Here is an 11,947-nt window from a genome sequence, read left to right on the forward strand (position 1 = left end):
TGGTCCCAATACTGTAAACATCCAGCAATTTCTCCTACAATGAAGGTGCCAGCACTAAAAGCTACTGCAGGCTCTCACTGGTCTTCGGCAGCCCTTTCACTGCCATGCCAACACTGGGGCTCTGTGCCTGCTTAGCCTCTCTAACAGACCAACCTTCTCTCCCTCTCTGCCTCTCATTTTCAACACAGATGACCTCCAAATTTGAAAACGTCCAAGGACTGCTCCCACACCAATGGTGCCACAATGAAAGCCCTTGCTGCTTCTCTCTGACCTTTGACAGTCCTTTCACAGACGCACCAACACTGGGGCTCTGCACCTGCCTAGCCTCCCAAAAAGCCAAACATAATCTCACTATCTGCCTCTCATTTTCACCAGAGGCAGCCTCCAAACTTCAGAATGTCCGAGGACTGCAACCACCCCAAAGATACCAGGATTAAAAGCTGTTGCTGGTCCTCACTGGCCCCTGGCAGCCCTTTCACAGGCATACCAACACTGGGGATCTCCACCTGCCTACCCCCCCCAAAAATCCTAACATTCTCTCCCTCTCTGCCTTCATTTTCACCAGAGACAGGATCCAAAATTAAGAATGTTGGAGGATTGCTCCCACACCAAGGTGCCAGCACTAAAATCTATTATTGCCCCTAACCAGACCTTGGCAGTCTTTTCACAAACTTAGCAACACTGGGTCTCTGTGCCTGCCTAGCCTCCCATAAAATCCAAATGTTTTCTCCCTCTCTGCCTCTCATTTTCAACGCATATGGCCTACAAGATTCAAAACGTCCAGAACTCCTCACACACGAAAGGTGCCAGCATGAAAAGTTACTGCTTTTCCTCAGGGGCCCTTGGCAGGCCTCTTGAAGCCACACCAACATTGGGGTTCTGCACCTGCCTAGCCTCTGAAACAGCCCAACTTTCTCTCCATCTCTGACTCTCATGTTCACCAGACAAGTATTTCCTACACTGCATGTCGTAGCACTTCCAGCATTTGAGTTGTGGAAAAGTATTGATACTGTAAGTTTGCAAATATAAGTACCCTATTTTGGAATAATTGCTGGAGGTGACTTAGAAAGTAAACTTATGTTTTTAGAAAAGATACAGCATGGAAGAAGCTTTCAGGGTAGAGTGCAGCTGACAGAGAAATATCCATTCCACAGACGTTCCCTAGTAACCTTAGATGTCGGCAATGCCAAGAGAACTTGGCGTACTGACTGTAAGAAGAGGTGTCCGGAGGGTGGAGTGGTGTGGACACATCGCAGCCACACTCTGTGATAAATGGTAACTTGAAGTACCATGGAGCTGGTACGCTGCAGATTTGCCACCCTGACACAACAGTCTGACATGGTTTTGACAAAATGCTGTACTTCTGGTGACCTTTGCTCATTATATTATTATAATACCAAAACATACCTCCACCCCAAAAGATACCCACCTCTAAGGTGCAACCACCCCTCACTGGGCATGCACTTTGAATTTTTCTAGTCTGCACCTTTAAAAGCAAAGCTAGGAAATTTTACATCAATCATAATAAAGGTATGTATGACTAAAGCTGGTCAAGCTCTACTTGAAAGGTAAAAAATAGTATAAAATAATTTAAGAGAAAGAGGGTGTTAGGGAAGATACCACTCTGAATTCTGGGACTAGTCAACAGGCTGAGCCTTTCTTTCCCCCAGCTGGGACACCTTTGGGTAAGATTTGAACACTTGTTTATACCAAGTGTTTCCCCAGGAAAACTTAGAAGCCTCTCTATATAGTCACTTTAAATCTCCAATGCTTTAGAGTTGCTTCATATTTACTTAACACACTTGTAGCACAGCAGTGTTACTCATTGTCTTAGTATTTATGTGTGCCTTGTAACCAGCAATTTTGTCACCAGTAATCCAAAGAACCTGTGTATCTCTTGCTTTAATAAATTGTACTATTGATTAATCTAGTTGTGATTATTCTCATTGAACACAACCAGCCTCAGCATCTGCCAAATTAGTTACTAACAACAAATACTCTGATGGATGGTTATTTCTACAACCCTTAGAAAATAAAACATTGACCAAGTCTGAGACCAAGACTGGACTTAGCCACACCTAGACTGCTCTTGGAGAAGGAGGGGGAGAAAGCAAGGGGGTCCTGTCTGAACCTTGTGACTCAACAGTAGGGTCTCTCCCTAGCCACCCCTCAGACTCCTACTATTAACACAACATGCTGCGTACCTGACCCTTACCCATTCAGCAGCATGTAGTGGATGCCTCCACGCTCCTCATCCACAAGGCTTCCTTCATACACAGTGGCTTATGTACATAGCCAACAGAGGCACCAACCTCCCAGCACCATGTGCTAGTGTCTCCTCTGTCAGGGACGGCTCAGAGGGATCCTTCGTCACTACAGGGACTTGCTATTCGTTGCTGGAGGCACTGCCTGTGGGATCCCCCTGGATTCCCTCCTCAGCCAGTTCCCCTTTGTCAGCTTGTAATCAAGAGTGATGGAATTAACCAACCATATATACTCCTATACTGCTATACTCCTTGTACAGCCCTGTCCAACTGGACATTAAGTCTGGGGACATGGAGTACACCAATCAGTGTGTTCTTTGATCTGTATTTTAGTCCCTAGGTAATCATTAATGTGAACAAAACAATAGGCAATGTGCTTCTGTCAGAAAAGGATGACAAAATGTGGTTTTGTGTAGTGGACTGAGAAAACTGGCCAGGACTGCCAAGATTAAAAGCCAAGTAGGTAAGAGGTAATTCCAGCAGGGGGAGATTGCGACCACTGACTCATGGACCACCAACCCAAGTAATACCACCTACTTAGACGAGAACAATGAGAAAGGACAACTGACTCTGTGCAATAATTTACATATGAAGCGAGCAAGTTTGTACCAATCACCGAAGAGAATAATATCGAATATGTATGGATAAGATGAATATGTATATTTTTGGTCTATATAAATCACAAGGGAAATGTGTGTAAGGTATGCATGTTAGGAGGAGCAATCCCCCGTGCATCTGGCACCGTGAACAAACAATATCTGCCTTTTAACACTACATTGGCATTACAAGGTTTATTCCTGATTTTGGTGACAAGCTCTCTCAAGTAGGCATACCCAGGCAGCTCCCTTAACAGCTAGAGCCCCTTCCGCAGCAGGACCAGCCCCATCCCCAGTCTCACTGGCCACACCTAGGGCTGTCCCAGCCCCTGCTGGAGCCCATCAGGAACAGGGGCCATTGCCAGAACCCCACAGCACATCACCCCCTCCCCTGCACCACTCCACAGCCACCAGCTCTGCACACACAGCCAGGGGCAGAGAGGCGCAGGAAAACTTTATTCATTCATGCACATAAGAAATCCCAGCAGTGAGGTGGCTGCAAGGCTGAATGCCCAAATGCAGCAGGAGAGAGGGAGAAAAGGGAAGAAAAAAGCAGGAGGAAGGACAGAAGGACATAGAGAAGAGGTGTGGGACAGGGAAACAGAAAACAGGACCCTGCAAACAAGAGAGGGATGGGGAACAGGACAATTGTGTAGAGAGGAAAGCAGGGAGATTGTGGAAAAGAGCAGGGTCAGAGAGATAGAGGGATAAATAAGACACAGGGAGCAGGAGAGAGAGGCAGAAGGGACCAGCAGGACAAGATGGAGACAATACAAAGGACAGGGGAAAAAACATAGGCAGGAAATAAAAAAATTTGGAAACAGAGAGCCACATAGAGGTAGACATAGAGAGAAAATTTCTAAAAGCAACAGGGTGCAAGAAACATAGGCAAGAACTAACAAATAGGGACAGGAAGATAGAGGGAGACATAGAAAGAAAGTATAAAAACTGATAGGGTATAGGACAGAGGGAACAATTAAGAATTAGAGACAGGGAGATGGATAGAGGGAGACACAGAAAAATGTAAAAGTGACAGGATACAAGAATTAAAAAAATAGATACACAGAGCTACATAGAAGGAGTCATAGGAAGAAGATTTGAAAAGAGATGGGATACAAGAAACACTAGCAAGAAATTAAAATTAGGTCAGGGAGACAGAAGGAGGGAAAGGTAGCAAGAAAATGTAAAAAGCAACTGGGTCCAAGAAATATGCAAAAATTAAAAAAGGTACGGATGGAGAGGTAGAAAGTTAGTTTCAAAAGTAACTGGAGTACAAGAAACCTTTACAACAATTAAAAAATAGCAATAGGAAGCCTGACAGAAAAAAACTGTGGTGGGCTAACATTGGCTGGCTGCCAGGTGCCCATCAAGCTGCTTTATTACTCCCCACTCCTCAACAAGACAAGGGGAGAAAATACAACAGAAAAGACTTGTATGTCAAGATAAGGACAAAGAGATCACTCACCACTTACTGCTACAAGCAAAACAGACTCAACTTGGGGAAATTAATTTCATTTATTGTCAGTCAAAATCGGAGTAGGATAATGAGAAATAAGAACAACTCTAAAAAACACACCTTCCTCCTTCTCCCCTCCACCAGCTCTCAGAAAATCCCCAGGGCCCGACTCCAACTATCAGCCTGTTGCACTAGTGGGGTGGAAATATCCTTGTAGCTCCTCAGCAGGCTCAGGCAGGCATGCCCCAGCAGCACCATACCCTGGGGCTGCAGCCCTTCTACGCAGAGGGGACATCACCATCAGCCTCACTCACCCCTGCCGGGGCTCCTCCAGCTGCAGCCATGGCCCCTGACACCCACTCTATAAGCTGCTCCCCTGGACTCTCACAGGCACTCGTCAAGGACTAGAAGCACAGCCATTAGTGCAAAGCAGACAGCAAGTGTTTATTCATTAATGCATACAAGTCTCAGTCTGTTTGACTCCAGTCACTTAGCTGTCCTCCACACAAGAGAATATATGGGTGTCTCACAGCTCTCCCAAGACAAAGCTCCCTAGACATGTAGCCTGGCTTGCTCATGCACTATGCAGCCATACTGCACTTTAGGTTACACATACAGACCCTGCAAGTGCACATGGGTGGCCTGCCTGGCTGCAGACTATGAAGGGGGATCCTTCCTCACCCAGAGAAGCAGGTTCTCTATTGCCTGCAGCCAGAAGGCAGCTGCTAGCAAGATGACTTTTGATTTCTTCTTCTTTACCTTTCTCTGGCCTTTCCAGCTTCAGCCGCAGCAGCTCCTGTCCACAGCTAGGAAGTGCTCCATCCTTTTCACCCCCACACCACAAGGGGAGCAAAGCCAAACAGAAACAAGCCATGCAAGTCTGAGGCAGGGTGCAGTCAACAGCACCCCCAGGGGAGGAACAGACAACTTCATCCTCAGCACAGCCTCCAGGAGAAGAAAAGAAGAAGCAACAACTGTTAGTACCATAGATCACCCTGGGCCAAAGCCTCTCCTTCCACAGGGGCTTCAGGAGCTGCCACTCTTGCCCCTCACTGCTGCTAAAGGCGCCTACACTGAGGGAGAATCCAGCACATTTGAGAGCCAGCTTACAGCCTTCACAACAGGGCTTGGGGGCAGCCTGGGACAATGTGACAGGCTTCAGGGGAGGTGCTGGAGCTGGGGGCAAGTGCATGGGGCAAGCAGGAGGGGCAGGGGAGGCTCAGGGTGAGTTCTGGTGAGTTGGGGAGGCACTCAGCGTCTGCACCCAGCAGGGAGATATGTCCTCTTCCCTTCTCTCAGCTCTTGGGTAACTCACCATTTGTTAGGGAGCAGCCACAACTAGAAGCCCACAGAAAGCCACACAAATCCAGCAACAAAACTATACCTGGGGCCACAGCAGTAGCAAAGACTACATCTCTCCGCACCCACCCAAGAGCAACAAGTCTGCCAGGCAGCCAAGTCTGCAAGAACTAAAGCTGCAGCACACATGAACAGACACAGCATAGCCATCAGCAGCCAGATTGCTGCAGCCTCCAGTATACTCCCGGGGGCCAACAGGGCCCAGGATCACAGCCTGCCCTACCTCCTGGTGTCAAGCCCCTTGGCTGCAGGCAGCCCCTGCTGCTCCGTGTCCCCGACAAGAACCCTTCTGCTCCCCGTCCCTGACACGGACCCTTCTGCTCCCCCTCCCCCAGTCCCCACTGGCCTATTGCCCAGCCCCTGCTCACCACCTCCCTCAGTACAGCTGCAGCCTGGTGCTGCTCAGCCTCCACACCACTCCTCCCTTGGTTCACACTGGCCCTTCTATGGTCAGGCAGAGTAAAGCAGCACCAGCCCTTCTGCCAGCACCACCATTTTACAGGGAAGAGCTGTAGCCATCAGCCCCACTGCCCACACCTGGGGATCCTCCAGCCCCAGCCCACAGCTGGAGCCCAACAAGAGCAGGGGGCCATCACCTCACCCCCACAGCACATCACCTTCTCCTATGGATTCCATCACAGCCCCTTGCCCTGTGCAAAGGGAGTGCAAATACAGCCATGAGGGCAAAGGAGATGGTGAGTGTTTATTCAGTCACACACACACATAACAAGTCCTGGGAGCAAGTCTGCTTTGGGGCTCAGGGACCCTGACACTCCCTCTGCCCCTGGGGCACCTCAGCAGTTGTTCCTAGAGCCACATTGTGCTGGTTTTGGCTGGGATAGAGTTAATTTTCTCCATAGTAGCTGGTATGGGGCTATGTTTTGGATTTGTGCTGAAAACAGTGTTGATAATATAGAGATGTTTTTGTTATTTCTGAACAGCATTTACACTGAGTCAAGGCTTTTTCTGGTTCTCACAGTGCCCCACCAGCAAGTGGGCTGGGGGTGCTCCAGGGGTTGGGAGGAGACAGGAGTGGGACAGTTGAACCCAACTGACCCAAGGGATATCCCACACCGTATGGCATCATGCTCAGCATATTGAGCTGGGGGATGAAAGGAGGGATGTTCAGAGTGATGGTGTTTGTCCTCCCAAGTCACCATTACACATGATGGAGCCCAGCTTTCCTGGAGGTGGCTGAACACCTGCCTGCCCATGGGAAGTGGTGAATGAATTCCTTGTTTTGCTTTCCTTGCATGTGCAGCTTTTGCTTTACCAATTAAACTTTATTTCAGCCCACAAGTTTTCTCACTTTTACCCTTCTAGTTCTCTCCACCATCCCACTGGGGCGGGGAGTGAGCGAACCTCTGGGTGGGGCTGAGTTGATGACTGGGGTTATACTACAACACATGCTCATCAGTTTGGCAGGGAACAGATGGTTAGCTGGCTCCTGGAGCGATCGGCTGCTGGGCAGAGACGGAGGCCACCAAAAATGAGAGGCAGGGCACAGAACACTACAAGATAAGAGAAAAGTGGCAGCTGGCTGGGAAGGGGGGTGTAGCGAGAAAGTGTGAGGTAGGAAACAGGACAGCAAGAGAGGGACCAGGAGCCTGACAGAGGTGGAAGAAAAAGCAGCAGAGAGAAAGAGAGGCAGGCAAGACAGAGAGGAAGAGAGAAAGGCAAAAGATTGCATGGGAATTAGGGCAGAGAGGGAAGAATTCAAAAACCAGGGACAGGGAGCCAGACAGAGAGAAATAAAATGGGGGCAAGTGACAGGCCACAAGGCAGAGAGGGAGGAACAGATAAATAAGGACGGGGGACCAGACAGAACACAATGCAGAATGGAAAAAAATAGCAGTGGCCTACAGGGAGGAAGGACTGGGAGCTGGACAGAGACACATGGAGAAAGAAAACAAAATCCAGTAAAGGGCTATGAGATGGATAGGGAGGAAATAAAAAGTATCAGCAGGAAGCCAGACAGAGAGAGATGGAGAAAGACAGACAAATAGTGTGGGGCTATATGACAGAGAATGTGGTATTAAAACACAGAGAGAGGCAGCCAGACAGAGAGAGAGAGATCGAGGAAAAAATCCAGGCAGGCTACAGGGGGCAGAGGGAGGAATTCAAAACTGGGGAAACAGGAAGAGAAAACAGGGACAGACAGCAGGACAGAGGAAGAGACAAGAGGGAGGGACAGGTAAGACAACAGATACTTCAAGAAAGACAAGAAAGGGAACAGCACAGAGGGTCACAGAGAGAAAGAGAAAAATAAGACTGAGGAGCAGAGAGAAAAAGATTCAGGGAAAAGGACAGAGATAGTGAAAATGAAGAAGCAGGCACCTGCCTGCCAACAGCATTTCCTCTCGGACCCCTGCCTGCTGGTGGCATTTCCCCTGCCATCACCTGCCGGCCATTGGTATTGCTGCTGCTCGCCCCTGCCTGCTGGCAGCATTTCCCCTGCCAGGAGCAACGCTGGGAGGAAAGAGGAAGGACAGTGGGATAAAAAAGTGGCACTATGCAATGGCAGGGAGCTGACAATATTAGTTCTTAATAGCTATGTTAAAAAAATAAGTGCTCCAGTCCTGCCAGTTCTCAGCACTATATCCTTGCTACTCCAAAGTGTTCCCATACAATACCATCCCTCATTCTTTGTTCAGGGCTATGTGTGTTCGCATGTGTAATGTGTATGGTCAAGCTTTCTAGCAGCACAGTGCTGGGACTTCGTTAAAAGCTAAGGTGTGCTTGATTCCTGTGTGTAAAATATCTGTGTGGAACAGGCCCTGGGCCTGATCCTCTTTAGCCTTCCCCTGAGTCATTTCAAGCAGCACAGCAGAGCGCTACTCTGCAGTCACAGCAGTGTAAGAGGCAGGGTGGGGAGTTGTGCCCTCTGCAGCCTACATCGCATCACACAGCCCAGCAAAGGCTTGTCTCTCAGGCCACCCCTCACCTCTGGGTTGACATACACCATTTCATTTCCAAGCAAAAAAAATGATCACTTCTGCCTTTTCCCAGTAGAAAAATATGATGTAAAAATGAGGATGCTGAGGAGTAACAGATCACTTTCAACTGGACTGAAAAACGTTAGAGAATCATTAACATGTCAGCAAGTCAGACGTTTCTGCTGACATCATGTTAAAGCTATGCATAGATAAAACAAAAAACACATAAGTGTGCCTTTATTTTGCAGAAGAAAAAAAATTCTTTTCGGAGCCAGGGCAAGTATCCCTTTTTGCAACCGCCAAGCTAGGGCCTCTAGCCCTTTTTGGCCCTGATCCTGAAAAAGCCAGCGGGTGTGAACAGCGGTAGTACCACATGCACTGAAGCCAGGTAATATATGAACTGCCCAGTGCGGCAGAACTCAGCTCCGGGGATAAGACTACAACATGCCCACAAATAAATGCTCAATAGTAGTAACAAAGCAAACGAATAACGGCGGAAAAAGGGGAGAGTTCTGGCCGGGACGCCGCCGCGGCAGGGAGGCCGTAAACCAAAGCGCGGGCAGCAAATTGGGCAAGCAGTCTTTCTCCTGCGCTCGTCCCCCGCCCCGCCGGGCGCGGCTCCTTTAAGGCCGGCGCAGACCCGCGCGTACTAAAAGCGTTGTCGCCGCCATTCTGCCCTGTCCTGCTGCTGCCGCTTTCGCCGCCGCCATCATGCCCATGTTTGCCATCCAGACCAACATCTGCAAGGACGCCGTGCCCGATAGCCTGTTAGGCGACCTCACCCAGCAGCTGGCCAAGGCCACCGGCAAGCCCGCGCAGGTGAGGGCGGGCGGCGGGGCCGGTGCTGGCGGAGGGCCGCGGCCCGGCGAGAGCGGGGGCCGTCCCGGGACGGCGGCGGGGTGGGAGCGGGGCGAGCACGCGTGTGGCGGCTAGCGCTGACGGGAGGCAGATGGACCGCGGGCGCCCAGGGGAGCCGCTGCGGACGCGCGGTGCCTGCGGGCACTAACCGCTCCCGGGCAGGCCCTGTGCCCGTCCCCCCACCCGCAGCCCGCCGCTGGAGCCGCGGTGCAGGGCCCCGGTGCGCTGCAGCCCGTCCCTCGGCTGCGCGGCCGCCCAGGCCGCCGGCCCGGCCTGCTGGAGCAGCGACCTGGGCTCCGGGAAGCTCGATGCTCAAATAGCCTCAACGCCGGGCTTTGGTCTGCGCCTGTGCCCGGGAGCCGGGATTTCAGCCGCGGAGCGGCGCCAGTGGCATGCCCAGGGGAAGTGCCGGTGCCTGCCAGGCAGGCGAGTCTCTGGCAAAGCAAAGTAGCAGGCAGTGAGCTGGGCTGCTTTTGGTTATTCCAGGATCGGATACGGCCCCTCTTGGACCAGACCACTACAGCCAGAGAAGTCAAAGCCGATAGGGCTGAACTGCAGATGTGTTCCTAGACAGGCCCGGTGGCTCAGTCAGTGATTTGAGGGTGTGAATTCTGGTACACAATTAGCTTTAAAGCCTTTCTCTCTAGCCATGTGCTCTTTGCCCTGTGCAGTTGCAGTGCTGTGGTCGGCAGGAGTACCTGTCTTGCCTGTGGCTTTACACAAGCGCAACCTTTGTTCCTAAAGCTGAGAGCCAGGCTCAGGGCAATCCCTGCAGCATGCGCTGCCATGCCACCCATGTGGGCTTCAGCGCCTGACCCTCAGAAGTGTCCAGAGGACAGCGCTGATGAGCTGCCTGGGCCGCAATACAGCACACAGCCGTGCTGTTTGAAGTTGGTATCTAAAGCAAGTGCGTATCAGGAGAGGGAAGGTGAGGTATCCTGTATTGGTTTGTTGTCTTCCTGCAGTACATCGCTGTGCACATCATACCTGACCAAATGATGTCGTTTGGGGGCTCCACTGATCCCTGTGCACTCTGCAGCCTGTACAGCATCGGCAAAATAGGAGGGCAGCAGAACAAGACTTACACCAAGCTCCTGTGTGATCTGATCTCTAAACACTTGCATGTATCTGCAGACAGGTAAGCCTGGGACATGCTGTTATTAACCCTGTTTATTTGACTCTGAAACCGTTCTAAAAAGTTAATTTAAAAATACAAAAAAGCTGGGAATAAGTCCACATATTTGAGGAAAATACAAAGTGATCATTTGTGGCATTTTCATGGCCTGTTAAGAGTTTGATGCCTACGTCTTTCCCTTGAGAGTCCTGTGTTAAATGGTTTCCTGTTCTCAGAGCAGGAAAAAATCCCATAGGACTGACAAGTTGTACAGTGTGGTTTTTGCTGCCGACGTGTGGTGTCCTCTCGTGACTGGAGGCTGACAGCACAAGGGAGGAGGGCAGTAACAGGCTGGAGCTGACAGGCAAAGTAGAAACCAACACGCTGTGACCAGCTCCCTCACAGTGTGCAGAGCCTTTGGAGTGTGTCTGCATGCAGCGGTGAAGGACGGGAAGAACCTCCTGACTCTGACATACTGGGGTTGGAAGGGAGAAGTGCAGAACTGGCTCTGAGGGCCTGCTTGGCTTTTGTAAGGCTGCTTCTCTGTCTGACACATGTGAAGGACTGCAGCACTCAGAAACAAAAGGTTTTATCTCTGGAAATTCTTGACAGGCTGCTAATCAAAAGCAGGTCTCTGGACAGTTGCTGATTGAGGAAGGGTTTGTGCTTTAAAGAAGAAAAAAAGTACAGTTCCAGGGACTCTGAAGTATATTGACTGTTTGGAGGTTCTACCAGAGAAATAAGTTAGGTTTCAGTGAAAAAGAAGTTGACATGTCTTCTGAGGAATGGGAAGCACTGTCTCTGTCCTGTTGTACTGTCTCACTCGTTACTTACATAAATGAGTTAATAAGGTCACTGTTTGTGTCTCCCTGTGTCTCTTCTGCAGGGTGTACATCAACTACTTTGACATGAATGCTGCCAACGTGGGCTGGAATGGCTCCACCTTTGCATAGAGCTCTGCTGTCTGTCTGAAGAGGCGGCTTCTGGACCTATCCTCATCCTGCCCCTTAGCAGAGACCACTGCATGAATGGCCGTGTTGCATTTAGGCACTCTCAGATTGATGGCTCCCTGCTAGTGTGTTTAAATATTGCTACTTCAACATTCCTCTTTTTCTCTGTGTAGAAAGCAAATAAAGGTTTAGAAGTAAGCTGTCTGGTGTAGGCTTTGGCAGGTTGGGGATGGAGTTGCACAATTGGCAACATACCTGTTTCATTCTGATTGCTAAAGCAAACAAAAGGAACACTGGGTTTGCTTCTGTTTTGCAGACATGGTATTTCACAGTATGGTTGGATTGGGTGGCAGGTGCCTGACAGCAGTCCAGGATGATTTGTACCTTGCTGGGTTCCAGAGGCTGTAGGTGCCT

The 11,947-nt window shown here is 50.1% G+C and overlaps 1 protein-coding gene across 1 annotated transcript; it reads left to right on the plus strand.

Annotated features, from left to right (window-relative positions):
• Positions 1 to 8,988: 8,988 nt before the first annotated feature.
• On the plus strand, positions 8,989 to 11,731 carry MIF (macrophage migration inhibitory factor). The gene is made up of 3 exons (XM_075110760.1): positions 8,989 to 9,430; positions 10,435 to 10,607; positions 11,470 to 11,731. The coding sequence occupies exons 1-3, from the start codon at positions 9,323 to 9,325 to the stop codon at positions 11,534 to 11,536; spliced, it is 348 nt and encodes a 115-aa protein (XP_074966861.1). The 5' UTR covers positions 8,989 to 9,322; the 3' UTR covers positions 11,537 to 11,731.
• The last annotated feature ends 216 nt before the right edge of the window (positions 11,732 to 11,947 follow it).

This window comes from Phalacrocorax aristotelis, chromosome 15, assembly GCF_949628215.1.
Source record: "Phalacrocorax aristotelis chromosome 15, bGulAri2.1, whole genome shotgun sequence".
NCBI lineage: Eukaryota > Metazoa > Chordata > Aves > Suliformes > Phalacrocoracidae > Phalacrocorax > Phalacrocorax aristotelis.